The 27,158-nt window shown below is 54.1% G+C and overlaps 13 protein-coding genes across 13 annotated transcripts; 5 read left to right on the top strand and 8 right to left on the bottom strand.

The window, feature by feature from the left end:
• Nucleotides 1-401: 401 nt before the first annotated feature.
• On the bottom strand, nt 402-1,899 carry PFLUO_LOCUS5566 (Chitinase 2; the record flags this gene model as incomplete). The annotated part of the gene is made up of 2 exons (XM_073783024.1): nt 402-1,674; nt 1,721-1,899. 2 exons carry the CDS (start codon nt 1,897-1,899, stop codon nt 402-404), a joined length of 1,452 nt encoding a protein of 483 aa, XP_073639620.1.
• A 1,765-nt stretch (nt 1,900-3,664) lies between these two features.
• PFLUO_LOCUS5565 (uncharacterized protein) lies at nt 3,665-4,865 on the bottom strand (the record flags this gene model as incomplete). The annotated part of the gene is made up of 4 exons (XM_073783023.1): nt 3,665-3,707; nt 3,785-4,360; nt 4,430-4,772; nt 4,826-4,865. 4 exons carry the CDS (start codon nt 4,863-4,865, stop codon nt 3,665-3,667), a joined length of 1,002 nt encoding a protein of 333 aa, XP_073639619.1.
• A 224-nt stretch (nt 4,866-5,089) lies between these two features.
• On the bottom strand, nt 5,090-6,072 carry PFLUO_LOCUS5564 (uncharacterized protein; the record flags this gene model as incomplete). Its single annotated transcript, XM_073783021.1, has 4 exons — nt 5,090-5,504; nt 5,562-5,777; nt 5,842-5,961; nt 6,029-6,072. 4 exons carry the CDS (start codon nt 6,070-6,072, stop codon nt 5,090-5,092), a joined length of 795 nt encoding a protein of 264 aa, XP_073639618.1.
• A 791-nt stretch (nt 6,073-6,863) lies between these two features.
• On the bottom strand, nt 6,864-9,856 carry PFLUO_LOCUS5563 (glucosidase II; the record flags this gene model as incomplete). The annotated part of the gene is made up of 3 exons (XM_073783020.1): nt 6,864-8,934; nt 8,986-9,718; nt 9,775-9,856. 3 exons carry the CDS (start codon nt 9,854-9,856, stop codon nt 6,864-6,866), a joined length of 2,886 nt encoding a protein of 961 aa, XP_073639617.1.
• Nucleotides 9,857-10,150: 294 nt separating this feature from the next.
• On the top strand, nt 10,151-10,918 carry PFLUO_LOCUS5562 (nucleoside diphosphate kinase Ndk1; the record flags this gene model as incomplete). The annotated part of the gene is made up of 6 exons (XM_073783019.1): nt 10,151-10,167; nt 10,268-10,298; nt 10,357-10,504; nt 10,561-10,626; nt 10,675-10,739; nt 10,790-10,918. The coding sequence occupies 6 exons, from the start codon at nt 10,151-10,153 to the stop codon at nt 10,916-10,918; spliced, it is 456 nt and encodes a 151-aa protein (XP_073639616.1).
• A 132-nt stretch (nt 10,919-11,050) lies between these two features.
• PFLUO_LOCUS5561 (uncharacterized protein) lies at nt 11,051-11,677 on the bottom strand (the record flags this gene model as incomplete). Its single annotated transcript, XM_073783018.1, has 1 exon — nt 11,051-11,677. One exon carries the CDS (start codon nt 11,675-11,677, stop codon nt 11,051-11,053), a length of 627 nt encoding a protein of 208 aa, XP_073639615.1.
• A 351-nt stretch (nt 11,678-12,028) lies between these two features.
• PFLUO_LOCUS5560 (methylenetetrahydrofolate reductase 1) lies at nt 12,029-14,168 on the top strand (the record flags this gene model as incomplete). Its single annotated transcript, XM_073783017.1, has 2 exons — nt 12,029-12,118; nt 12,171-14,168. The coding sequence occupies 2 exons, from the start codon at nt 12,029-12,031 to the stop codon at nt 14,166-14,168; spliced, it is 2,088 nt and encodes a 695-aa protein (XP_073639614.1).
• Nucleotides 14,169-14,425: 257 nt separating this feature from the next.
• Nucleotides 14,426-15,818, bottom strand: PFLUO_LOCUS5559 (bifunctional farnesyl-diphosphate farnesyltransferase/squalene synthase; the record flags this gene model as incomplete). Its single annotated transcript, XM_073783016.1, has 3 exons — nt 14,426-14,557; nt 14,617-15,688; nt 15,751-15,818. The coding sequence occupies 3 exons, from the start codon at nt 15,816-15,818 to the stop codon at nt 14,426-14,428; spliced, it is 1,272 nt and encodes a 423-aa protein (XP_073639613.1).
• A 275-nt stretch (nt 15,819-16,093) lies between these two features.
• On the top strand, nt 16,094-17,077 carry PFLUO_LOCUS5558 (uncharacterized protein; the record flags this gene model as incomplete). Its single annotated transcript, XM_073783015.1, has 1 exon — nt 16,094-17,077. The coding sequence occupies one exon, from the start codon at nt 16,094-16,096 to the stop codon at nt 17,075-17,077; it is 984 nt and encodes a 327-aa protein (XP_073639612.1).
• A 195-nt stretch (nt 17,078-17,272) lies between these two features.
• PFLUO_LOCUS5557 (uncharacterized protein) lies at nt 17,273-18,789 on the bottom strand (the record flags this gene model as incomplete). Its single annotated transcript, XM_073783014.1, has 3 exons — nt 17,273-17,450; nt 17,509-18,499; nt 18,570-18,789. 3 exons carry the CDS (start codon nt 18,787-18,789, stop codon nt 17,273-17,275), a joined length of 1,389 nt encoding a protein of 462 aa, XP_073639611.1.
• Nucleotides 18,790-18,918: 129 nt separating this feature from the next.
• PFLUO_LOCUS5556 (Thymidylate kinase) lies at nt 18,919-19,645 on the top strand (the record flags this gene model as incomplete). The annotated part of the gene is made up of 2 exons (XM_073783013.1): nt 18,919-19,066; nt 19,113-19,645. 2 exons carry the CDS (start codon nt 18,919-18,921, stop codon nt 19,643-19,645), a joined length of 681 nt encoding a protein of 226 aa, XP_073639610.1.
• Nucleotides 19,646-19,657: 12 nt separating this feature from the next.
• Nucleotides 19,658-20,879, bottom strand: PFLUO_LOCUS5555 (Slx4p interacting protein; the record flags this gene model as incomplete). Its single annotated transcript, XM_073783012.1, has 3 exons — nt 19,658-20,023; nt 20,165-20,594; nt 20,644-20,879. 3 exons carry the CDS (start codon nt 20,877-20,879, stop codon nt 19,658-19,660), a joined length of 1,032 nt encoding a protein of 343 aa, XP_073639609.1.
• Nucleotides 20,880-21,603: 724 nt separating this feature from the next.
• PFLUO_LOCUS5554 (uncharacterized protein) lies at nt 21,604-27,066 on the top strand (the record flags this gene model as incomplete). The annotated part of the gene is made up of 4 exons (XM_073783010.1): nt 21,604-21,954; nt 22,078-23,008; nt 23,063-25,814; nt 25,869-27,066. 4 exons carry the CDS (start codon nt 21,604-21,606, stop codon nt 27,064-27,066), a joined length of 5,232 nt encoding a protein of 1,743 aa, XP_073639608.1.
• Between the last annotated feature and the right edge of the window lie 92 nt (nt 27,067-27,158).

Below are 27,158 nucleotides of genomic sequence, written 5' to 3'. Positions count from 1 at the left end.
TCAGATCATCACAAAAATAGATTCACTTGGTTTAAATGTAAGATTGATGCAATGAAATAAAAAGATTATATGCAAGCGCATCATCAGAATGTCTCCACCTTCAACGAAAAGCAATGCAAGCCCCCAGAGTTCAGAAAGGCTCACGGTGAGGGTTGTAGGGTGGTGACAGGATTATGAATTATGGGTATCATGAGACAGTAACCCAAGTGTAAGGGGAATCAAAGAATTTAGAAAGAAAATAGAGGAAGAAGAATCAGAATGAAACGAACAGTATGTGTTCGGGCTCTCTCGAAGACAAGATTGGACGTGTAGCAAACCCGCATCAAGCTAGGTGGTCGACTGGAAAGCCCCAGTCTTCAACAAGACTTGGGCAAGTTATTCAGAAAATAACAGTTTGAGATTTAAGCATGGAACGGCCGACCGTGGTGGCGATTTTCAGTGTGATGTGCTGGCGCGTGACGTGCTGGGGTTCGATGATTGGCTTCACGGAGAGTGTTGAGAAGACCGAACAGATCGGTGCTGAGGATATTGGGGATAACGTTCAAGGCCCAAGAGTCATCGGATTTGTCGTCAGTCGAACCGGGAGGAGTCTTAGTCTTAGTCGGCTTGGGAGGCTCCTCGCTTGTGGAGGTGGTTGACGTTGACAGGGTCGTGGGCGCTGGACTCGGGGTAGGGGTCTCGGTCGGGGATGGCGGCGACTGGCTGGAACTCGACGGCGTGGGTGTGGCTGTGGATGTGTTGTCCGGGAGATCGTCGCCGTCATCGGTGGGGGTTGCGCTCGGTGCGTCGGAGCTCGTGGGAGTGGTAGAGGTGGTGGTTGTAGTTGTCGGTGTTTCAGCGCCAGTGGAGGAGTCCCCAGATCCAGATGAGGAGGAAGAGGAGGACGAGGACACGGGTGGTTTGGAGGATGGTGAGGGATGCGGTGAGTTAGTGGACGAAGAGGAAGACGCCGAGTCCGACGCCGAAGTGGACGACGACGAACTGGAGAGCCCCGATCCCAGTGCTTCCCGCACACTATCAATAAAACCATTATTCGAATACGCCTGTGTTGCATCCCACATCATAACTCCTCCGAAGCTATCGAAGGTCTTAGCGTACTCGATCACATCCTTCAACTGGGACGCTGGAATGTAGCCGGTGCTGGCGGCGGTCGTGTCGGCTGGCACTCCGAGAAGGACCTTGACGTCCTTGTTCTTGGACACCTTCTTGGCCCAGTCATCCCACTGGTCGAAGTTGAACTTGGAGTCCTTTTCGTTCTTGTTGAAGGCATTGACACCGCAGAAGTTGTTGTAGAACTGTACCCACACGGCATCTATAAAAACGGGACCGTTGAGGATCTCCTTGTCGGACTGATCTGGATAAGGACACTGTGGTGCCGCAGTCAAGAAGTACTTCTTATCCTTCTCAGCATCCATCAGGGACCGGAGTTCATTCGCAAACGGAGCCATGTTTTGAACATTGGCCTCGAAATCGAAGTCGAACCCGTCCAGAGCAACATCTCCGAAGGGCCGTTTTGCGTCTGATCCGTTCTGCTTGGGCCCGAACGTCTCCCACATTAGCTGTGCACCAGCCTTTGCGTCCGCTTCTGACGTGAAGCCGCCCTCACTGTACGTGGCGCCGCCGATGGACAGGAGAATTGTCTTTCCCTTGGACTGGCAGTCTTTAATGTCCGTACTGTGAGGTGTCAGTTTAGCTTCACACAAGAGCCGCGTATCCTTACGCAATTTGAGGACAGTTCTTCAGTTGAGTACCGGGAAAGACGTCGCAGTCTTTACTCGTAACCGAGAAATCGACCTCTGGAGCACCTCCTGGACCATTGATCATCATATCAAAGGCCAGCGGGATGACCTGGAACCAAGTCAGCTCATCATTCATAACTCTAAAACGCTCGTCATACATTGATTGCGTCGTCTAAAAGCCATTAGTTAGTTTCTTCGCGCATTCGTTTTATAATATTCAGACAACTCACTCTTGCAATAGTAGGCTAAAGGTTGTTGTCCTTTAGCTCCCGAGTTTTGGCCTGCAATGAAGATCGATTAACTTTGTCCTCGAAGAACCTTGTTGCTGTACCCACCCCAGTAGACAGCCACATTCGAAGATGAGTTCAAGTCCAATCCCGCCTGGGCCCTCCCCAGTGAGGAGAGAAGCACCGCCCAGGGGAGAACGCGTTGATAATTGCGCATTATAACCAAACTGCGTTACAGACGACTGTGATAAATTACTATTAGAGTGGCGCGTTAATGAATGATTGGCGTCGACGTTGGTGAAGAAGGAAAGACAAGAAATCGCAACAACTCTCAAAAATCCAAGCATGGCTAGGAGTCGTGTGCCATGGACTAAATAGCATACTCCGCGGTATTTTTCCGATTCTTTGGCGTGGAATCTGCCCATAACAAAAGCCCAGCCTGACCCTTCATCGTGCGTCACCAAGCCCTACGCGCGCAAGGTATGGCCCACCATATCCACGCCAACAACAATATGTGAGAGCTTCGGGTTTGCCTTGCCGACGATCTTCATCCATTGGACCGTGTGGTGTTTTGGCATTTTGGCGTGCTGATTGGATTGTTATGTGAGTCTCCCTCGTTTGGCTTCATTCCATGCTTATTGTCAGGGCACCCGGATGTTGATCGGAGAATGCGCCGCGGGAGGGAGATGACTGTGCAACAGCTGCTGGGCCTAGGCCGGTTAGTCTATGTTTCTAGGGATGAGATTCGTCGCGGAGAATGAACCCGCGACATGTCGAGATTCTGCATCCCTTGTGTGCCTAGTGGTGGTGGTGGTGCATTGCGCCAGACTGGCAGTCGGAGACGCCGCGGATAGCAAGCCATACCCGGCCAGCAGCTGACATGTTTCAATAATTCCAGGCTTTCTTTGGACTTTGTAGGTTACAAAGACAGGCCCCGGAGTGAAAGCAGGGATGCTGTAGTAGACGATACGTATGAATTATAGCCTCGCAGGAGATGGTACGTAGCTTTGAAGCACTCTATTCGGCAGAACCTTTCCGTCTCTCCCTTGTATACTAGTGCCAATGCTGTGCTTTCAGCCAGGTAAAGGGATATCGCCCAGTGGAGATACCAGCGGCGCTCGCGCGACGTTGGCTGGCCCGCAGCTAGCTTCAGTACTCAGCTCCCGGTGCAGATGCAGTGCTATATGGCGCGACATGGTTTTTGATAGTCCTAATCCATGGGTTGAGTCTGACCGGTAGCATTTTTACTTTTATTTTCTGTTTCGTCAGTCGTTCGAGGACAACAACCACATATATATATAACTGTCATGCTCAAGCTAGAGCTTTCCAGCAACGTCATGACCGTTGAATGGGAGCTAATCTGCTTTTTCATTGTGTTTATATAGTTCTGTTTATGCATTATTATCCTAATCAAGCATGTATATATATAAACAAAGAGGATTGAATGGGAGTGTCCAGTTGAGGCAGTTGCCTAATCGGGAAATCTACGCGCCTCGGGTGTCGATATCCCACCTCCCCTGTTGACATTCGGCCTTTCTTCGCACTTATGTTGCACTTGATGGCTTGCATGATGTTTTTTTTTCCACTTCATCCGTAGTCGCGTCGCTGTAGACGTCTTACACGATATCTGCCGCCTCATCTCAATAATGGCCGTAACAGAAATATATCATTGATGCTTTTGATTTCTACATCACCATACTACTTGGTGTCATAAGTCACGACCGTGTCCATCTTTTCAAATCTATAAACCGAGTCATCGAATGCCCTCCACACCTTTCCAGCTCAATAACGCTTCCACATGGACAGAGAGAGACCTACCTCCGAATGCCAATAACCCGATTAATAGCCTCCTCATTGCTCATACCTTGATCAATCACCCCAGCCACCTTCAACACATCCACAACGCCCTCAATAACCTTCGGATCGACACCGCGTGTCCCCGACGTAAACTTCACATCCTTCAACCACTCAACCGCATCCTCCTTCTCATACGTACACCCCAGCTCGCCCGTCCCGAGGAGCTTGACGACCTGGTCGGTATCAGATTTGAAATCCTCGATTCCCTGATCAAGAGCATGGAACAGAAGCTGCAGTTTCTGGTCATGCTGCGGGTCCGGGAATGAGGACATCGAGGCGACAATCATCCATGACGGCCAGGGGGTGAAGATCTCGCCGATTTTCTTGAGCGGCGGGTGCGCTTCCCTCTCTGTGGCGTGGAAGTAAGGTTTTGTGGTGAAGTGCTCCCACATGAAGAACTCCGCCCTGGGGGAGGGCTGGTCTGCTCCGGTGACGCCGTTGCGGAGCGCACCGAAGGGGCCCAGTGGGACGCTGGTTAGACTGTCGGGTTTCCAGCCTTGTTGCTGTGCGAGGACGAATGACATGATATGGGAGCCACTGTGGATAAATTAGGCCGCGTCAATCCTGCGATTCAATTGAAATCCATGCTGATAGACGAGTACATACCTCCCAGGTCGGCTAATCCCAACCCGCTTCCCCTGCAAGTCAGACACACCGTCAATCTCGCTCCGATTCCGCCCCGTGACAATCGCCCACCGCAGCGGATTATCCACCCAGTGTCCGACAACGGTGTACCCGCCATCCTTCGGGTTCGGGGTTGCCTGCGTTTTACCCGCCAGGCCGGCGACCCAGCCCTCGGTTAAGCCAATGGCTAGATCGATCTCATTGGCGCGCAGCGATGTGATCATATGGCCCGTTCCCGAGGGGAAGGGAATCAACTCGATCTTGTAGGGGAGGGAGGATACGGCGGGGGAGCGGAGGGCAAGGTGGAGAGGGGTGAGATAGTGCTCTACCATCAGTTAGTCAATTGTTACCCGGAAGTGATTAAGGGAGGGAGCGTACCAGGCACATAGCCGATGCGGATTGTGGGCTGGCCGTCCATCTTGGTTTGGTGGTGGTGGTGGTGGTAGTGGTGGTAGTGGTGGGAGTCAAAAAAGAATAATAAGATCCGAAAGATAAGATGTCATCATCTCCCCACATCCGGAGGCGTCTTCCGTTGGCTTTCAAGTGGTAATCGTACATCCTATTAGTCTATAAAATATATAAATGCCATGGCTAGTAACGAAATGCCCGTTCTTTATCTACAAAGTTCCCAAATGCTGGCTCTCACGTCATGCGAATGTCCTTCTCCTGCGCGCCCCAACGACCCTCCTGCTCCGCCGAACCGCCCCCAGCGCGGTAAGAGGACCGCGTAAACATATAGTACTGCACGCCCAGGTAGATGTCGCACATGCACTGGAACACACCGCACATCTTGAACGCCAACGGGATCAGCTCCTGGCTGCAGAAGAAGTAGCTCATCTTCATCATGTCGCCGATGAGCCAAGCTGCCAGCACGGACACCCGGAAGCCCTGGCATGAGTTTGAGCGGTAGTTGGAGATGATCTGGGGAACGGGGAGCGTGGCTTCGATGGCTAGGCCGATGTAGCCCAGGAGGCTGATGTAGAACTCGGACTGGGAGATCGGGGAGAGGTGGATCAAGGTCAGCGCGGCAACCAGGTAGGCTAGGAACAACCAGTATCTAATGACGCGAATAATTTAGCATGGGGTCAGTTTGGACGGCGTCATACAGACTCACGGTTTGGTGTTCTTCCACTGCCAAAACTCGTAGGGTCGCGCAAACCCACCATCGGCACTCCCGCCGCTGAAGGGCGTATGCTCGATCCCATTCATCACCCCCGCAGATGGCCGATTCTCAAGCGCAACTTTCAGCAGGGTCCCCTGCACCAGAATCATCACGACAGCCTGGGTCAGTAACGCGCCTGAATAATAGGCCCCGAACCAATAGAAGACCCTGAAATCAATCCCCATTAACATTATACCCCCAACAAAACTTCAGCACCGGAGCAAAGACTCACTTCATAATCGAGGCGACGAGCATGATCAGCGGGATGTCGAGCGAGAACCCTGCCGATGTCCTTGTGCGGTGGATGCTGAGAATCTGGTCCGCGTAGGAGGTCAGGGGAGAGGTGACGAGACTGGCAGACGTGAATTATGATTAGCTGAGGCTTCCAACCCCCGATCGATAGATCGCGTTCAACGTACAAGATGGGGGCGCCATATTCAATGACAAGTGAGATGAGATACATGACGCGGCAGATGATCCGGCGACCCGCGGGGCTTGAAAATGAGTGACAATGGAACGGACAGGAACAATGAGTCCTAGGGAAAGTAGAACACGGCAGAACAGGGCTGAAGACAGCGGCCAAATATGGCACAGAGGGAAGAAGTTTGGAAGCGAGTGACTGGTTGAGGGAAAGCAGCGAAGTTCAAGGTGGACGCAGATCGATTCAAGGGAAAAATGAGCTTAGTAATCGGATCGATGAAACCTTGCGTAGCTTGACTAGCGTCGTATACATTACACAAAAGAAGATCGGTGCACATCTGTCCTGTGTATGAAGACTTCGTAGAAGAAGTTTTGGAGTTATCAGCCCTATGGCTAGAGTGTCGCGTGACTTTCAATTCTCGCCCTTCTTTTCAAATCCTGAAAATGCGGAGCACCAGATGGAGGCGCAGAAGGAGCCCCAGAGCTTATTTCAAACCTCGATTTGGCCCCTAACCAAGCAGAAGATGATTTTTACGCCTCGGATCCAGTAGGCTAGGAACATGTTTTCGTTTCTCATTACCATATTGGCGAAGGTTACAGGTTGATAGATTGTGCTATATCATTTAAATGTTACAGATTGATGAATTGTGCTATATCATTCGTATGCCTAAGATTTAATCTATCCCGGACAGTAGCATGTAGAGTCAAATCACCAGGGTTGTGACGTAAATACTTCGATCGGTGCAATTCCCAGGGTGACTGTGACAGGAAACAAAATGGTAGGTGGGATTGAATGAGACAAACAACTCTAGATGCGCGCAAATATACATTCATTCAGATCTTGGGGAACCCGAGATGCCACGCCATTCCAATGCCTACGCCCGGGTTCTTCACCACGGCATACGACGCCTTCCCGCCCTGCTGGTCATGGAACTCTAGCGGAGCCGTGCCGACCGTCTGCCCATCCGCACTGACGTCTACGGTGGACTGTGTCGCCCAGGCAGCCGGCGGATCGATGATCACCACGCGTCCGAGCTTGACGTCCTTCATGGTCTTCAGGTATTCCGCCGTCTTGGGGCCCTTGGTGCCAATGTCCTCCGAAGACAACGCGCCGTCCCGGAATTGGAAGCGGCGGTGGATGTAGGCGCCGCGCTCGTAGTCGAAGGTCTCGCCGTCGTCCACATACAGGGAACCCTCGGCCTCGCCGTTCTTGTTCAGAGTGATCACCAGGGTGTACGGGTCCCAGCGCATGAGACCGCTGCTGCGGCGAGGACGGTCTCGGCGGGGGATGATGTGACCTCCCTGGATCAGCACGGGCATCTTCTCGATCGGCGCGGGAACGGTATGGGTCTTGCCGGCGCCCTGGTAGACCGTGTAGTCGAAGTAGTCGTAGTACTTCTCGTCGTCGGCAAGGTAGATATGAGCAACGTCGACATCCTCGTGTACCACGGGCTTCGCAAGGATACCGGTGTTGCCCAGGTAGAGCTGATCGTCAATGGCGAAACCCGCCTCGTCTTCTGGGTGGACGTAGTACTGGGGCTGCACGATCGGGGTGCCGTTGACCGAGGCCTCGTGGAAGGCCGTGTACCACGCTGGCAGGAGCTGGTATCTCAGACGAATGGCCTGAGAGATAATGGACCGGTGGGGCTCCGGAATGAGGTACGGCTCACGACGGCGGGTGTCGATGTGAGCGTGGGCACGGAAGAACGGATACCAGATGCCGGCCTGATACCACCGCGTCAACAAATCTTTCTCCGGGTTGTGGAAGAAGCCGCCAACGTCGGCGCCAATGAAGGGGAAGCCTGCAATGCCGTTGTTGAGGACCATCGGCAGGGAGACACCCAAGTGTTCCCAAGTGGCCTGGTTATCCCCAGTCCAAGTGGCTGATCCTCGTTGAGCGCCAGCGAAGTACGAGCGCGTCAGGATAAACGGCCGGCGCATGTCACCCTTGTTGCGCTCCAGAAGTGCCTGGTACGTTGCGTTGATCAGGGTGAGACCGTTGAGGTTGTGGACATCACGGTGTTCCCAGTCGCCATAGTGCACGTTATCCTTGGGCATGGTGGTTTCCGGGCCGTTGAAAACGGAAGGCTCGCTCATGTCATTCCAGATAAACACGTTGGGCAGCGATCCTTTGAACCGGTCATACTTGTGCAGGCTAGACCACCAGGGGTAGACGGCTGGGTTGAAGCAGTCGACCCAGTGGGACGAACCTGGCCAACACCACCCGTCGTAGGCGTCACCATCCTTGTTCTTGATGGCGAGGCCCTTGCTGTTCAGCTCCTGCGACACAAAGTAGTTGTCGGAGTTCTTGATGTGAGGATCAATGAGCACCACCAGCTTACGCTCGTGGTCGTCAAGCTGTTCCTCCATGCCCTTCGGGTTGGGGAAGGTCATTGGATCCCACGTGAAGTACTTGCGGTCGTCGGTGTATTCGAGATCGAGCCAAATCACATCATAGGGAATCTGGTACTTGTCGAACTTGGCGTCCACTTCCTTGACATCTTCGTCGGTCACATAATTCCAACGGCATTGGTGATAGGCAATGGCAAAGTGCTGCGGCAATTGGGTGTACCCCGTGAGTTCGCCGTAGGTCTTGCTAATCTCTTTCGGAGAGGGACCGAGGAGGATGAAGAGGTCGAGACGACCAGCCTCAGAGAACCAATGGGTTTGAGTGTTAGTTTTCGACTTGGTGCCCAGGGAGAGCGGGTTGGCCGACGTAGTTGACTTGACAATGTCGACCCAGGTTTCAGCTGCATTGAGCCAGAAGACACCGACAGTGGAGTTCTTGCGGTGAGCCTGCATGAACGGAATGGAACCATACAAAGTCATGGGGCTGCTGAGTTCGTACTCAAAGACATCCGAGTTGTACATGCGGTACGGGTTCTCATGGTTCCCTTCGCCGCCACTGCAGCTGTATTAGCTCTGTTTTGGGGGAGACTCATGATATAAGGCTTACCGAGTCTGTTTGAGCGACATCGAGTCCGCATGCTCCGGGATACCGAACACATGGTTGTAACCCGGAAAAGTGACATCAAGGGCAATACTCTCCGGACCACGCGGCTTGGAGTCCGTGTTGCCGCCAAAGGTCTCCTCCCACCAGGTGTCCTCTTCCTCCGGGGGATCTTCTCCTTCCTTCTCCACTTTGGGTCTCCAGTGTTCCATATTCAAGAGACCCCGATCATTAAGTTGCACGTGGGTCTGCCCGTCTCTTTGGAAATCGACATGGAACGGGGAGTGACGAATGACTGCCTGGTAAGCATCGCCCGGGCCGTAGAGCACCTTGGTGAAGCCAGTCTCGGTTTCGGCATTCAGCGTCGCCGACTTGCTCACTTCCAAGCCTCCATTAAGAACCCATTTCCCAGTATCATCATACCGCTTCTTGTTCACCTTGCTGTCATGGCGGAGTTCGATCTCGCCCTTCAAGCGCTTCTCCTCGTCGACGATCAAGCGGGCAGCACCGGATTCGAGGAAGGACACCGTTAGGGGCAGCCGGAGTTTCTCATTGGCAGCGGTTGTTTTAATCAGGATCCCAGTTAGTTGGCCGTCTTTGAAGTGCACCGTGGCTGGGTCGAGTTCATAGGGCGAGGCCCACGAGTCGCCCTTCTCCGAAGCATTGTCGGCGTATGCCCGATTGCGTCGACAGAACCCCGATTGAGCGCATGTTTTGAAATTCTCGTGTTTGACCGTCCCTGCAAACCGTCGAGTTAGCTCAAGCAATTGCCCGCAGGGATAGGAGCATGCTCACGTCCGGGGACAACAATGCATCCGATGAGGACTAGCAGGGACAGCAATAGCGTCCATCGGGACGCAGGCCGGCTGCGGACCATAATTCAGAGCAATTTAGCTAACACAGATCCCAGGAATGATCAGGTGGTGCCCTGCATCTGGAGGTGGTGGTGCAGTTGAGTTGGGGTGAAAGCTCCAGCTGGCCAGACGGGGCCGAGAGACAGCTGGGGTAAGACACCTGAGGCATTTAGTTCAGGCAGTCAGGCATCCACAGCCAACACACCCCTCCAGCCCCACCAACAAAGATTCTTCCTCTTCTTCTTCTTTTCCTCCCACTTCTGACCCGTTCACCTCTTCCACTTCACCTTTAATTCCATCCACTCCAATCCATTACAATGGCCGACGAGCAGACGTAAGCAATTGACCCTCCCTTCTTCCCCCCAAAGCTCTGGTCTTGCTCTGCCCGCTCCCTCCTCCCTTGCCCAACATCCAAGCTAATCCACTCGCCGCAGTTTCATTGCCATCAAGCCCGATGGTGTCCAGGTATGGATATCCCCGCCCCAAAATCATCACTCAATGGGCTAACAAACCCATCAATTAGCGTGGACTCATTGGCCCCATCATCTCTCGCTTCGAGAACCGTGGCTTCAAGCTCGTTGCCATGAAGCTCTGCTCCCCCTCGCAGGAGCACCTCGAGACCCACTACGCCGACCTGTCCAGCAAGGGTTTCTTCAAGGGTCTCGTTGCCTGTCAGTTCCCCATGCTTCCGACCCATCCAACACCCAGTTACTGACCTCAACACTAGACATGCTGAGCGGCCCCATCTGCGCTATGGTCTGGGAGGGCAAGGACGCCGTCAAGACCGGCCGCAGTATGTTTCTCTACTCTAGCACTTCGGTCATCTACTAACCACTTCTAGCCATCCTGGGTGCCACCAACCCCCTCGCCTCCGCCCCCGGCACCATCCGCGGTGATTACGCCATTGTAAGACCCCCCTCCGCATGCTGTATTCGTTCATGCTGACAATTGCACAGGACGTCGGCCGCAACGTCTGCCACGGCTCCGACAGCGTCGAGAACGCCAAGAAGGAGATCTCCCTCTGGTTCACCCCCACTGAGCTGATCAAGTGGAAGTCCAGCCAGGCCCCGTGGGTCTACGAGTAAATTACTCGTTCTTCCGCCGAGCCAACCAGCGCCTTGTCTCTAGCTCCCGGTAGCATAGAATGCTGTGACTGATAGTTACGGAAAATGAACCGTTTATTATACACATATATACGATAACCCTGATCTACAATCCTAGCTCCTCCCCAGCAGTCTTCGGGCTGTATTTGCCGTCGGCGTGAGGACTGTCCTTGCAAACCACGGCGTGGCCCCGACACTCGCTGCAATGCGGACAGGGAGCAGTGCTTTTGTAATTGCGTAGGCCGTCGCGAACTCTAGAAGCAACCGTACCCCGGTCCGCTCCTTGTCCCTTGTACTAGCATCTGTCGTAGCCTCATGCTCCGCTACAGCATTCACGTCCGCCTCATCGACCCACCCCTTTTTCCGCAACCATTTCCCAAAGCGCGCGGTCCCTTCTTCAAAAGCGTTGTTCTCGCCGTCGGACGTGAGATCGGGCATCCAGTCCCCGTAATGGAATGCCGCGACGAGGCCGAATAGGGGCACTACGGCCGTGATCTCGTGAAGAATGAGAAACGATGTTACATGAGTCACTGGAGCGCCGAGTAGGGGCGTGGTCAGGGTGCGCAGAAAGCGAGGGAGACGGTCATTGAACTGGCGGAGGCGGGAGCGCGAGTCTTTGGGACTGGACGGAGAAGAGCGCGGAGGAGGAGTGGGCGAGGTTGAGAGTGTGCGTCGAGAGACACGATTGGACGGTTGGCCTACCCGACGGAGCACACGCGGGATATGCGAGCGGGAGGCCATGGGTGGTTGATAGGTGGGTGGACGGGTTCGTGACGAGGGAAGAAGAAGAGAGAAAGAGACGGGAGTAGTGTAGATCCGGGATGGCTCAATCCTCAGCCGCGCCGCCTCGGATCGCACTGATCGTGTTGGATTGGCTGTTGGTCCCTGCCTCCAGCTTGGCTTCAGAAAACCAGTTTAGATAGAATGTGTATACAATACCGCCAGGAACTGTAAGAGAGTGGTCCTGTGCATGCGGGATGGCCGGTTCTTGGTGCTGTCGTCAGTCAGTTCGGTCACGACCCACTCGGGGAACTTCTCTTCTTCGTCACATTCCCACCCCTCCTCTTCCTCCATTGACACCCACCCGTCACAATGGAGAAGAAGATCACAGAGAAGATCGCGGCCTTGCCGCCCGATGCTAACTACTTCTCGCTCGAGTTCTTTCCGCCCAGGACTCGCATGGTGGGGTAGCCCCGCGAGGATGTCCGTGACACCATAGCTAACCGTCACCCAGGGCTTTGCGAACTTGTCCGCCCGTCTGGAGCGCATGGCTCAGGCTCTGCGCCCGCTCTTCGTGTCCGTCACCTGGGGCGCTGGCGGGAGCACGGCGGCCCGATCTCTCGAGCTGGCCGAGGTCTGCCAGCGCCAGCTACAACTCACCACGGTCTTACACTTGACATGCACGAACATGAGCCGGGCGTTGGTAGACATGGCGCTGGAAGAAGCGAAGGTGCTGGGCATCAAAAACATCCTGGCGCTGCGAGGTGACCCCCCTCGCAGCGAGGAGTACAACATGCACGGCGAAGACGATAGCAACAAGGATTTTACTTTCGCGGTGGATCTGGTGCGGTACATTCGCAAGCAACACGGGGATTACTTTTGCATTGGCGTAGCTGCATACCCGGAGGGCCACCCGGCCGACTCGTTCCAGGACGTGCAGGATCCCGTCCGAGACCTGCCGTATCTCGTTGAGAAAACCCAGGCCGGCGCAGACTTTATTATGACCCAGCTTACCTACGACTTGGACGCCTATCGGAGATTTGAGGATATGCTTCGCACTCATGAATCTGGCGTCTTCAAGACCATCCCTATCATCCCGGGCTTGATGCCCATCCACAGCTACAAGATCCTGACTCGAGTGACGAAGCTCAGCCATGTCAAGATCCCGGACCCTATTGCCAAGCGCATGGAGGACTTGAAACATGATGATGACGCCGTCAAGCGTGCAGGTGTGGATGTGATTAGCAACATCGTTGGCGGGATCAAAGATCTTCAATGCCCCGGCCCACGAGGATTTCATTTCTACACCCTGAACCTGGAGAAGACCGTTTCGTTCATTCTTGAACGCTGTGACCTGATCCCGCCATACTCGGATGGCCAGGGTTCCGCGATCGACGATATCGATGACTCGGTGCCTCTCGATGCAGTGCGTTCGCGGACGAAACGCCGAGCGTCGTCTATCAACTCACAGCCGCACAACCGAGTCATTGTCGACAAGCTTTCTGGCAAGGGATCATCCCAGGACTCAGTGCACGAGGCACGCGCAGACAGCGCTGGACTGCCGGCCTTGCCTCCCAACCGCAGCACCACTCTCCTGATCTCCGAGGGCCTGGGAGCGCTCGGACGAGAAGCCACATGGGATGACTTCCCCAACGGACGATGGGGTGATGCGCGCTCGCCTGCCTTCGGTGAAATCGACGGCTACGGGCCTTCGCTGCATGTCACTTCTGCCGTCGCCCGGCGTCTATGGGGTCATCCCGTTGACAACTCCGACATGAACACACTCTTCCGGCGCCACGTATCCGGCGAGCTACACATGGTTCCCTGGTCGGAAGGCGGCGCAGCAGAAGAGTCCGGCGGCCTGAATCCAGAGACTGAACTGATCCGCCCTGAGCTTCTGAAACTCATCGACGGCCGCGGCTGGTGGACACTCGCCTCGCAGCCCGCTGTCAACGGCGTACGCAGCGACCATCCGATCTTCGGCTGGGGTCCCCAGCGCGAAGGGTTTGTATTCCAGAAACCTTTTGTGGAGTTCTTCTGCTCGACAAAGGACTACACATCCATCCTCAAGCCACTATTCGCAAAACACACCCACGACAAATTGACGTGGTTCGCCACGAACGCAACAGGCACTCTTGAATCCTCCTTCCCGACCAAGTCCTCGGGCGTCGATCTCGACGATCTAGGCTCCAACCCAGAGAGTGTGAACGCCGTCACATGGGGTGTGTTCCGCGGCAAGGAGATCTCCACCCCAACTATCATTGAAGAAGTCAGCTTCCGCGCCTGGGGCGAGGAAGCCTTCCGAATCTGGGACGAGTGGCGCCGGATCTACCCGCGTGGGTCGCCGACGGAGCACTTCATCAACCAGACGAAGAACGATGTCTGGCTGGTTTGCGTTGTAGGGCAGCAATTTGGAGCGGGGACCGAACCGGGCTCGAAGGAGGAACAGGATGAGGTTAAGTGGATGTGGAGGGTTTTGGCGGGTGAGGGCGAGGGTGAGACCGATGCGTAGTAATGATATGCTATGTGTGTTCCTTTGGATATGTTGATAGCCTCTTGGATATAAAATGATAATGTGTATGATGCAGGATGAAGCAGCAGACTTTATGACCTGTCAATATCAAGACCACGAGTCATCTTATCTCAGCAAGTAGCTCGTTTTCTCCTTTACAGAGTGTGCAATTATCTAGTTCGATTTATCCTAAGTGTCCTGCCTCCACCCTTCAATACTTTGTCTCGGAAACAAAAGGCCATGTCACGACCAGCTTGTTATACCACAAGGAAAGCGACAAGGGCGGCAATGATACCTATCAAACACAAAATGGAGTAAATGTGCCGTTTGTTCTCTGCGTCCTCTTCGGCTGCCTCGGTTGGGAAGAGAGTCTCAATCCGCTTCTCAATCTATACACTGAGTTAGCAACAACCAGTGTGGAGCGAAGTGAAAAGCAAATAATGCGTACCTTTCCACAGACAATGTTAATCTGCAAGAAGTTTGGATCTACAGGCGTGTTCTTCTTGTGGATTGCGCGAGTGTTTCGCTGAAAGGTCCGAGTCATGACCTCCAGATTCTGAGTCGACTGGACCATTAGATCGCAAGCCGCGCCCCTGGTGATCTTGACATTGCGTTGAAAGATTGCAGGATTGCGGAAAAACAATTCGAGACTAGCCATAGCCATGGATTGCGGGATAGCGCAGAAGTTGAAGACACTTTGCTCGCGTAGCTCTGCCAGGTAGAAAATACACTCTTCGACATGCTCGAGTGCATTAAGAACCATCTCCGAGCCGCAGTTCAGCGCAGCGTCGAGATTCTCGGGCTTGAACAGATCCTCGAAGTTGTCAACATGCTTCGACCAAATTTCTCTCGGCCAGAATTGTCGGCCATCATCAAAGTCTTCGCGGATGTCGCGAATGATATTAATCTTTTGGAGAAGGAGGCCCATTGATCTGCTGGAGCGCTTCAATAGGTTCGAGTCGGCTAATCCCGCCGAAACAAAGAGACGTGTAAGACCTTCTCCGACTAGGCCGGCGACATAGTAGCAGTATAAGTCGTACTCCTCGATAGTCTTGACACTAGCATCGTCCTTGTCTCCATTCAAGACTTTCTCTGCCTTCACGGCATAGTCAGCCATCCCATTACCCATCTTATCCGCAATATCCTTGATGACATCCTGGTACGCCGGCTTCAAGTTCTTGAATTCAGTGACCACATTGTGAAATTGAACTAAAAGCTCACGGTCCTTCTCCTCCGGACGATTCCCAGTGAAACTCCAACCATCTTGTGTCAGGACATTTTTGAATTCCCGGAGTAGTGGCTCTTTAGTCGCCAGGGGCAATGAAGTGTCATCCTCGATGGTATCCAGCCCCCGGAGGACAAGATAGAATATACAGACTGGTAATAGTAGCTCTGGGTGCAATTCCTTGATCACTGCGCTAAAACTCCGACCGGATGTATCCAAGAACTTGAAACAGGTTTTCTGTGTTTCGGTCTCGTTCTTTTCATTGCGCTCGTGTGGTGGATTGCGCCAGAGTTTCCTACATGACAATAGGAGGGTTAGCAAACTGAGATGAAACAAGAAGCCTATTTGGATACTAACCATTGGACAATTGACTTCAATTCAATGGGATGGAAAGCAAAGTAGATAGCATAGCCAACGAAACCCATGGTCGACCGGGACAGGTACGGGAACCGAGAGACACCCGAAGCTCGAACAGAGATACAGGAGACAAAACAGGGGAAAAGAAAGCATTCAAGGGATAATTAGGAGAAGACCAATTAAAGGAAGGCCGCCGGCTTTGAAGAATAGAGAAGAACCCGGCTATAGATGCAGGATATCCCGGGACGGATTTGCGGGTTTCGGGCGTGCCGAACACCGGTCATGTAAACCCCATCTTCGGGGTCAAGGATTGACTGAGTTCTTCTGGATAATTCCAACAATCATGGCGTCCACTGAACATACATCTACAACATTTACACCAGAGAGGACCTTTCGTTCCTACGACCAGTCACAAGGTATTGCCTACTCTCGACTCCGTCCGAACTACCACCCAAACCTGTATAAAACCATCATTGACCACCATCTGTTTACTGGCGGCGAATTAACCACAATCCTCGATGTCGGCTGTGGGCCAGGTAATGCCGTCCGTGATCTTGCGCCGCACTTCATCCATGCCATCGGTCTTGACCCGTCAGAGGGTATGATCAGTACGGCGCGCTCGCTCGGCGGTGTTTCGTCAAATGGCCAGGCTATACGGTTCGAAATGTCCACTGCGGAAGATCTCGGTTCTCAGAGCGTGCCACCAATTCCCAACTCCAGTGTTGACCTGATCGTCGCGGCTACGGCAGCGCACTGGTTTGACATGCCGCGGTTCTGGCGTCGGGCGGCGGAGATCCTCAAGCCGGGAGGAACTGTTGCCCTCTGGGCTGTTAGAGGCGGATATCCGCATCCATCCATGCCCAATCACGCCGCAATTCAGGCTTCCATGTTGGAGATTGAAGACCGATATTTGAAGCCTTATATGGATCATGGCACTCTCCTTGCGAAAGGATTGTACACCGATCTCGGTCTCCCATGGTCTATCTCCGAGCCTGTTGTTGGTTTCGAGCGAGAAACTTTCTACCGCAAGGATTGGAATAGGGATGTGCCGTGCACGGAGGGCGACGAGTTCTTCGCGGGTCAGAGTGATCCTCGCTATTTATCTGTGGTTCTTCGGGCGACGGAGAAGATGCTTGGGACTAGGGGCACAGTGATACGGTGGCGTGAAGCTCATCCGGATTTGGCTGGGACCGAGTCTGATGTTGCGAGAATCATGTGCAAGGAGATAGAGAGGCTTTTACATGAAGCAGGGGTGGAGCAGGGCGATGAGATTGTCAAGATGGGTGTAGATGGAGTATTGTTGATGGTGAAAAGAGATCACGAATAGATAGCACGATAAGGGTAGTGTTTCTTTCCAGACTCCCATGTCTCATATGGCCAGAATATATATCTGGGCTATAAAGGCACTACCCCATGACACTCCAAATATACGCCAAATTCAACACGCAAGGTTCTATAAAGCAAGCCCAAGCATTTCTCTTTTTTGATCAGGCCTTCTTCGGGTGCATTCACAATGCAACAATTATACTTTCTCAGCAAACCCATGCCTCTCCAGCCCCTCCGCATCCGTATCCGGAGTAACAACAGAGGAAGACCGGGACTCGGCGAATTTCTGCGCCGCGTCGTCCAGCCGGCCATACATGCGAGGCATGCGTCGGGGTTGATTTTGTTGCGCAGCAGGGAGATGATGGCCACGTACTCTGTGATAGATATCATGTGTCAGTAGATCAAGTAAATAGAAATAGAAACGTGACATACCTAGGACCCTCGCCCGTGCGCTCCGGCAATGACTGTGCATAGACACGATTGAACGTAGCGACGTCCTCTTCGAACGAGCCACGCTGGATACTGTCCCGAACGCCGGCGAAAAAGGCATCCATGACTGTATGATTGTGCAATTGGAGGAGCACCCATGCAGTCATTTCTTTCGCAGTTAGCAGGTGGTGGATGTAGGCACGGTGGTGATTCCGGCATGTGAAGCATTCACATCCTTCGAACAGCGGAAATGTGTCGATTGTATAGTCGGAGGACCAGAGATCAAGTCCCATGGGCAGCGGGCCGGCTTGTCCGGCTGACGGAGCCGGGAAGACAAACTCCATTGCGATTCCGGAGTCAGATGCCCAAACGATGAAGGGGATAGTTAGGAGATCTGAACCGAGGGAGATCCCGCGCAGGACCTCGTGCGGACTGGACGGTTCACTAAATAGTAGCCGAGGCAGATCACCCAAGGGTTCTGGAATATATTGTAGCGAGGCCGACTCGTACAGCGCCAGTCCCGAGATGTTCTCGCGGAACTCACTGGCCAGATCATCTAGATAAAGGGACTGCTGTGTATTCTCCAGTGGGAGCACTGGTGCGAAATATGCAGCACTCGACTTGTCTTCCCGGTTATATAGTCGCTCGAGCGCATCGCGCGTAAACGCATGCGTACGATCTACCATCTTCCCGCGCCTCTTCACGCCGGGAGGCTTGTTTAGAACAATGTCAGAAAATCCAATTGCAACATCCGGACGTAGCTGCTGCACGGCATCCAGATATTCATGCGCGGAAAGTTGGCCGAACCCGTTGGTGGTTAGGACGGCGATTGAGGTGTCGGTGTTGGCTGGCGGGCAGGGGATGGGAGGAAACCTGCGGGGACCGAGGAAGAGCGGCATGTCCTGGGGCATAGATATAAATTTCTTCAATGGTGACTCCTGCGATGATGTGGTGGGCGTGTTGTACACCGGGGATTTGTGTTTCTTTTCAACGACTGATCTGAGCCCCGGACCGGGGTACCCACTGTCAGTTTTCACTACATAAAAGCTTCGAGGAAATCATACAGTCTTCCAAGCCCACATAGACACTGTTCAGCGCAGTGTGGTCGCGCAGTACGTCGTGCGATATATGCGGCATGGTTCCCCGCGACGACAGCGGGAGATAGTGCGGCGTGGTCAAGGGCTTCCGGCCAGCAATGGCCAGGGAGCCGACTCGCGGCGCCAGAATGGGGGCAGCAGGACTCAGCGCAAAGGTCACCATCGGAGACAGTGCCTCGGGGTCCATGGCGGCCGGTGGGAGGAAAGAGGAGGAGGAAAGAGTGTGTTCCTTATCGGCAGAAAATGCCCGTCGATAAACACCGCGGGCCCGTCTCGATTGTGCCAACAACAACCACACCCGCCCCTTCAGTTCACCATGACCCTATTAGAATCCCAACCCATGCGTCGTGGCGCGCTCATTATCGTCGAGGGACTTGATCGGGCCGGCAAGTCGAGTCAGTGTGAGCTGCTGCGAGATCAGCTTCTCACCAAGGGACACGCGGTTGAATACATTCGGTTTCCAGGTGTGTCTGTCGACATTCATGGCATTATGGAACTGATAGCCTATAGACCGAACAACACCCATCGGCAAGCTAATAGATAGCTACCTACGCAATGCCTCACACCAAGACGACCACTCCATCCACCTGCTCTTCTCCGCGAACCGCTGGGAACTCGCCAAGCACATCCAAGACACCGTCGCTAACGGAACCACCGTGATCGTTGACCGGTACTCATACTCCGGCGCAGTCTACTCGGCCGCAAAGGCCAATCCTACGCTCTCGCTCGAGTGGGCGTGGCAGCCGGAGGTGGGACTGCCCAGACCGGATATCTGTCTCTTTCTCAGTATCTCTCCCGAAGAGGCAGCGAAGCGGGGCGGATTTGGTGCGGAGAGATATGAGAATGAGACGATGCAGAGTCGCGTACGCCAATTATTTGGGACGCTCCTTGACCGGCAGCGGGACGATGTCTGTGTTATTGACGCGGGGAGAACAGTTGATGAGGTGTCGGAGGAGATTGTTGACGTGGCCGTGAAGTGTATCTCGCGTTTGGACGCGATTGGACCTCTGAGAGCTTTAGGACCGCTTGAAATTACCCACTGAGCGTGATTGGGCTCATTCAATCAGCTCCGCGTCATCCCACTCGCTGTCTTCAATGACAATCTCCAATTTGGACGGAGGTGGAGCGCATTTGTTCTTCTGCGGGCCTTCAGATTCGGACTCGGATGCCGCATCTACCGCGTCAAACCAACGGTCGTTTAACGGAGGGTCTTCGTGGTCACAGTCATCAGGCCGATCGTGTGTTCGTTGCGCACGACTCCTGGTCGAGGGTTCGGCTGAACCACCGCGAACTGCCAGGCGCTCTCTCTTCTCTTTTCTTTTCAGAATTTCTCGGGCTTCCTTTTCTGCTCGGTTGCGCAGACTGAGTTCCCGCATTATGTCCGGCCATTGCATCACTTGCCGACACGCCGGACACTCTCCCTGGGATGGAACGAGACGGTCTGGTTCGGCAGCGTCGAGGAATTTGTTAGATAGACATAATATATGACCGACCCCGCGACAATGTGCTCGTGGACACACCACAATCAGCTCTGCTTTCGGATGGACTGGACTCTTGCATACGCTGCATCGTAGATCTTCGGTATCCTCTAGGAGAAACATGGACTTTTCGAGATACTCCCCCAGTCTTGCGTAGTCGACCGAGAGGTTGTGAATGCTACCCACACGTTGGTCTTGTCGCGCATCGTCTGGTGCGACTGGACAGTCTCCGTCCAGGATCGGCTGGATATTGGCCGGAAGTTGCTCATGCACCCGATCGCTCCAGACTCTCCAGACCCGGTAGACATCAGCGCAGAAGAAGCGCACCTTCAACGGCCCACTGGAGAAATAGGCCGAGCGGAGCAGCGCCTGCAGATTCTCCAGATGAGCTGTCAGCGATCGCCTGGAGCGCGCGGCGCGAGACTTGGGTTTCCCCGTGGTGGGATCAACAATGGCATTATCTGTGTCATCCGAGTCGATATGCCGAGTTCTGTCCGGGTGTTGCCATGCCCATCTGTACCAATTAACTTCGAATTGCAGGTAAGTATGAGCGAGGTGCTTACTCAAATTGCAAGGCCCCCACGCGACTCATGAACCCTTCGACCACCAGGACCATTTCCCAGGGTTGCAGCTTGTCCTTGGCCGTGCGTTTGGCCCCGCCCTTGGCCTGGCCGTTGTGCTGGGCCAGTCGGCGGCTCGGGCTCGGGGTCGAGCCGATGTACAGCGAGGCATGCCGGACGGTGGATCGAAGGAGGTAGCAGCAGTAGTATGCTGGGATGGGCCGGGACTGTTCATCCATCCGACCGACCGTATATACTCCAATCAGGCAGAGTGTTTGTTATAGGGATGAAACAGACAACATCACATGATGCTGTCCGATGGAAGAATGATATCGCGATTCAGCAAATGATTGACGTGTCACAGCCCGATGGCCATCGGAGAAGATAATCATATGGTGCATAGCTGGACTAACTAACACTACCGACGGTAATATCAACAAGTCACTTAACTACCATCTCTGCTCAATCGCAATAATAATGTCCCGTTTGCGGCCCCGGCCCGCCGTGACGGCGTTGTGACTGAAAAATACACGATACGGCACCAGGCACACGGGCCTCGGATTCGAGCCCTCGTCACGGCGTGACCATGCGATACGGCCCAATCATAGGAGTGGATACCCCAGAGCCATCTATCTTTCCTTCCTGCTTTCTCATCCTCTTCCTTTCTTCCTCCCCCACAAAGGCCAACTCGGGTCGATTCCCTTATCGAGCATCTCGCTCTCTCCCTCAATCCATTCGTTCTTCTTGAGTCATCCTCTTCCTGCCTTCCTCCTCCTCGGTCCTCGACTACCCCAACCCGCCCTTCGTATCGGCATCGCAGGGCGCCCAGACCCGCCCTTCCATCCGATTCCTCGATTTCCCTCTCAATGCGCTTGTCGCATTGTGCCCCCCTCCCGTTCTCGGCTCAATAAACCTCGCGCTGTCTGATTCGCACATCCACCTTCTTTCGTCTGCTCCCCCAAGATGGTGGCCCCGGTCTCTGCCGGAGCATCCACGGCGGCCCAGTCCAAGCCGGGCCGGTCCTCCAGCACCCACCCATCGCACGCTCACAATGTGCCCTTGAGCGCTCGCCGATCAACTCCCCTGGATCTATTGACTGTGGAGCGGCGTGGGCAGCCCAATACTCCTCGCGAACCGTCCAAACGCGTACGCCCACATGGCTTGCCCGAAGCGCCGACTTTCCGCCCAACAGAGGAGGAGTTCAAGGACCCGGTAGCATACATCCAGAAGATTGCTCCCGAGGGCAAGAAATATGGTATTTGCAGAGTGGTACCGCCGGAGAACTGGCAACCGCCCTTTGCAATCGACACAGAGGTACGTTCTGTTCGATCCTGGTGGACACGGAGCTGGCCGGGTTTTCTTTCAACCTTTCCATGAGCTGTCTCAAGTCTTTTCAGTTTTGTTCATCGTTGACCATGTCCCTTTTTTGCTCTACAGCGTTTTCACTTCAAGACCCGTCGACAGGAGCTCAACTCAGTCGAAGGAGGTATGGTCCCGCGTCCAGCTGTTTTTGCTGCCGGTGGAGCCATTCCGCAGCCTAATTCTGACCCGAACTCCTACGCAGGAAACCGCGCGAACATGAACTACACCGATCAACTTGCCATGTTTCACAAGCAACACGGGACCAACTACAGCCGGCTTCCCAGCGTCGATAAGCGCCCACTGGATCTCTACAAGTTGAAAAAGGCCGTCGAGGTTCGTGGGGGCTTCGAGCAGGTCTGTAAGACCAAGAAATGGGCGGAGATCGGCCGTGACCTCGGATACAGCGGCAAAATCATGTCTTCTTTATCGACCTCCCTCAAGAACTCCTACCAACGATATCTGCAGCCCTATGAGGAGTGGCTGCGTGTTGCCAAACCTGGCGTGCAGCAGCAGTTGGAGCAAGAACAGGGTGGACCGTATACACCGTCTCCGCGCCAGTCACCAATGACCAAGAAGTCTGTGGGGGAAGAGAACGGAACCCCTTCGAAGACACGCCCCGGAACCCCAACGCCGCGTCCGAGTGCAGGCCCAAATACTCCGATGGAGAAATCACCGGAAAAACCTACACCCTCCGTCGAGCCGACACCGCCGGTCCGACCGATGTCAGGATTCACACCGGTAAATTCTGGTCTCGGTGGCTTTACCGCCGTCAATCAATCTCCGTCTTTTGTGTCTGTGAATAACGGCCCCACAATCAAGCACGAAACCGAGAATGGAGTTTCGACTCCGGGTAGTGTAGCGGAGCATTCAACCATCTCAACACCAGTCCCTAATGGCGAGGCAGGGCAACCTGCCAAGCGTGCCATCAGCCATGATAGTGCGTCTCAGGCGGAAAATGGCGATGCTGATGGAGGAAATGGACGACGCAGCAAGCGTTTGAAGAAAGGTATTTACCCGTGCTATGTGTTTAAGCAAGCTTCATCTAACTCATGTTCCCTAGATGGGGCGCCACCGACGGTTTCGGGGTCTCATATGTCCGTTCTTCGTCCAGCTGGACCCAAACGCAAGGACGGCCCTCGCCGAACCGGAGATAGATGTGAAACATGTGGCAAGTCCGACAATCACTCTGCAATTCTTGTTTGCGATAATTGTGAACTTGGCTATCACAAAACGTGTCTGGATCCCTCCACGACGACAGGGCCCGAACAGGACTGGCATTGTCCGAGGTGTCTGGTTGGAAACGGAGAATTCGGATTCGAAGATGGAGGCGTCTATTCACTCAAACAATTCCAAGAGAAGGCCAACGACTTCAAGAAGAAGTATTTCGCTTCGAAGATGCCATTCGACCCCGTGCTCAATACGCACCGCCGCGAGACCGAAGATGACGTGGAAGCCGAATTCTGGAAACTCGTGGTGGATTTGCATGAGACCGTGGAAGTGGAATATGGCGCAGACATCCACTCGACTACTCATGGCAGCGGCTTTCCGACCATTGAGCGGAATCCACTTGACCCGCATTCGTCTGATCCGTGGAATTTGAACGTCCTTCCTTTCTATGGGGACTCGCTTTTCCGTCACATCAAGTCTGATGTCTCTGGCATGACGGTGCCTTGGGTCTATGTTGGAATGTGTTTCTCGACCTTTTGCTGGCACAACGAGGACCATTATGCCTATTCAGCCAACTACCAGCACTTCGGCGCAACCAAAACCTGGTATGGAATTCCCGGAGCCGATGCCGAGGCGTTCGAAAGAGCTATGAAAGAGGCCGTCCCGGAGCTGTTCGAAGGTCAGCCCGATCTCCTTTTCCAGCTGGTCACCTTGATGCCGCCGGACAAGCTGCGCAAGGCTGGTGTCAATGTCTACGCGATAGATCAGAGAGCCGGCCAATTTGTCCTCACGTTCCCTCAAGCGTACCATGCGGGTTTTAACCATGGATTCAATTTCAATGAGGCTGTCAACTTTGCCCCTGCAGACTGGGAACCATGGGGAGCGATGGGTGTCGAACGGCTGCAGTCCTTCCGCAAGCACCCGTGCTTCTCCCATGACGAGCTTCTACTCACGGCGGCTGCTCGCGATACATCTATCACCACTGCTAAGTGGCTGGCTCCTGCTCTCGAACGGACCACCACGAGAGAGCTAAATGATCGCGCAACGTTCATTGCCCGTCACAGGGAGGTCGCACCCCATAACTGTACCCTTGGCACTGACTCCCCAACTGGTGATTGCCAGCTCACGGTTTTGGTTGAGGAGAAAGACCTCCCTGAGGAGGACTACCAGTGCCAGTACTGCAAGGCTTACACTTATCTCACCCAGTTCCGCTGTCACAAGTCAGACAAGACCCTTTGCTTGTTGCATGTGGAGACCTATGACTGTTGCGGCGAACCCTTTCCACAGAAGCTACTTGGATCAGGCCATACCTTACGCTATCGCCTAACTGACGACGCATTGAAGGAGCTAGTCCAGAAGGTACAGGAGCGCTCAAAAATCCCGGAAATATGGAACGAAAAGCTCGACAGGACCCTGGAGGACGAACCAAAGCCACAGCTGAAGTCCCTTCATAACTTACTCAGTGAAGGTGAGAAAATCCCATACCACCTGCCCGGCCTCCAAGATCTTGCGGCCTTCGTCCAGCGTTGCGATAAGTGGGTTGAAGAAGCCAACAACTACATTACCCGGAAGCAGCAGAACCGGAGGAAAAACGAGAAAGCATGGCGTAGAGGCAGTACCAAGGCGGCGCAGCTGGACGATCGGGATCGTGAAGTCCGCAGAGTGGAACACATCTACGCCCTTCTGGCAGAGGCTGATAAACTTTCCTTCGACTGTCCACAGATGGCGGCTCTGGAAGAGAAGACCCGCGAGATCGAGAAATTCCGCAAGGAGGTTAACGCTGCTCTGATGAACCCGCATCTCCGATCGAGCCAAGAAATTGAGGAGTTAGTCGAATCTAGCCGCAATTTCAACGTGGACATCCCGGAAGTGGAGCACCTGGAACGGATTGTGCGCCAAATGAAATGGACCGATGAGGCACGGCAGAGACGAGACAAACACATCACCCTCAAGGACTGCCATGAGATTGTTTCCAATGGAGAACAGTTGGGACTTTCCGAGAGTAACGAACTTCTGCGTCATTTCCAAGAGCTCCGCCGTCATGGTGAAGCGTGGGAGGCCAAAGCCCAAGAACTGATGGCGGTCGATGCTGTCCACTATCAGCAATTGGAGGCGCTCTCGGCCCAGGCTTCCCGTTTCCCGGTCTCGCCGGACACTTTGGCCTCTGTGGAGGCGATCCTTACCAAACAACGCGAGGCCCAGAAGCGGATCCAGGACCTCTATGAACGCAGCAAGGACTCCGACATGAAAAACCGCCCAAAGTATAAGGATGTTCGTGAGCTCACAGAGTCATTGGAACAGTTGAATAGTCGACCTATCGGGGCGATTGATTTGGAGCGTGAACAAAAGCGCCACGAGGACTGGATGCGGAAAGGGAAGAAATTGTTTGGCAAGGCCAATGCTCCTCTTCATATCTTGAAGTCGCATATGGAGTATGTCGACAAGCGGAATGTGTATTGTTTCGACCTGCAGGACAGCTATCGGCCCCCTGTGGAACCTTCGTCGCGGCACAATACCCCAGACGGTTTACTTGAGAACCCGACCACCAACATGTTTGGTCCAAAATCGGAGAAAGGAGATGTGTTCTGCATTTGCAGACACAAGGAGTCTGGAATGATGATTGAATGTGAAGTCTGCCACGAGTGGTGAGTCTAGTTTATTTCTCCCTGCTAGAGCATAATGACTGACCTGGGATATAGGTACCACGGCAAATGTTTGAAGATTGCTCGAGGCAAGGTCAAGGAATTCGACAAGTACACCTGTCCCATCTGCGACTGGAGGCAGAAGATTCCGCGTGATGCGGCGCGTCCCAAACTGGAAGATCTTCAGGACTGGCAGGCCGAGATCGCGGGTCTGCCTTTCCAGCCGGATGAAGAGGAAGTGCTGGACAGCATCGTCAGCCACGCAACGGCATTCCGCGATTTCCTGCACGGCTTCACAAATGCTACGTGTACGACCACCGAGGAGGTGCCTACCTTGATCTTCTACCTGCGGAAGATTGAGGGCGCCGAGGTGCTTTTAGCCTATGAGACGAATTTCTTCCGGCAAGAAATACATAAATGGGCACCTGTTGCCCCGCAGCCGCCACCAATTCTGGAGCAGTCATTGTCGACAAGGAAGCCGCGTCCTACCAAGCAGCAAAAGATCATGGCCCAGTTGGGCATCGAACGTCCCGAAGATCTTCCGGAGCATCTTCGTCCGAAGATTGCCAACTCCGCCAAGCGCAAGTCGGTCGATGCCCAAGCGGCACGGCCGCCATCTTTGCAGCCAGCCCCGACACCGACGACCGACGGCAGCGCTCCACCGGAATCGACCACCGCCGGGCCTACCCTGACGCCCATGTCGGAGCCCAACAATGCGTCCTATCCTTTCTCTGCCAACTACTCTTTGCCGGCCAGTGATTCCACCCCAGCCTTTGCTCCTGGGACCTCTTCTGCGTTTTTACCTCATGCAGACGCCAATTCTCCCTCATTCCTTCCGAGGTCACCCACTCCGCACCAGCAGGGCTTAAATACTTCGTTGTTCAGCCCACCACGCTTCAATCGGGATGCAACGAGCGGTCCTTCGGGTGTCGATGCTGATAGCAACATGCCGTTCGTGAGCAGCAGTCCTCGCCAGGACCTCGATGATGTCTTTGCGGATCTTACAAATCAGGAACCCGAGCTTGAGTCCGAGGCAGGGCCTTCCCAGGCCGATCAGCCTGACCCGGAGCCGTTGGAGAATACTCATGCCGCCGACGCTCTTGAGGCTATGGATGTCAGTAACGGGAGCAGCCGCGCCGGGTCGGTCCACGAGGATGCTCCCAGCGGTGGCACTGCTCAGAGCACGCTCAATGGTGGAAAGGAAACCACCATCACCACTGCCACTGCCACTGCCACCACGCAAGCAGAATCCTGAGTTACCATCTTATATTTCCCTTCTTTATTCCACTCCCGAGTGTCTTCTGTATTGTTATTCCTATTGCTTTTGGTTTCGTTTTTTCTCTGCTC

The sequence above is a fragment of the Penicillium psychrofluorescens genome (genome assembly GCF_964197705.1).
Source record: "Penicillium psychrofluorescens genome assembly, chromosome: 3".
Lineage (NCBI taxonomy): Eukaryota > Fungi > Ascomycota > Eurotiomycetes > Eurotiales > Aspergillaceae > Penicillium > Penicillium psychrofluorescens.
The sequence above is the reverse complement of the archived record's forward strand: the minus strand, read 5'-3'. Positions and strand labels throughout refer to the sequence as shown.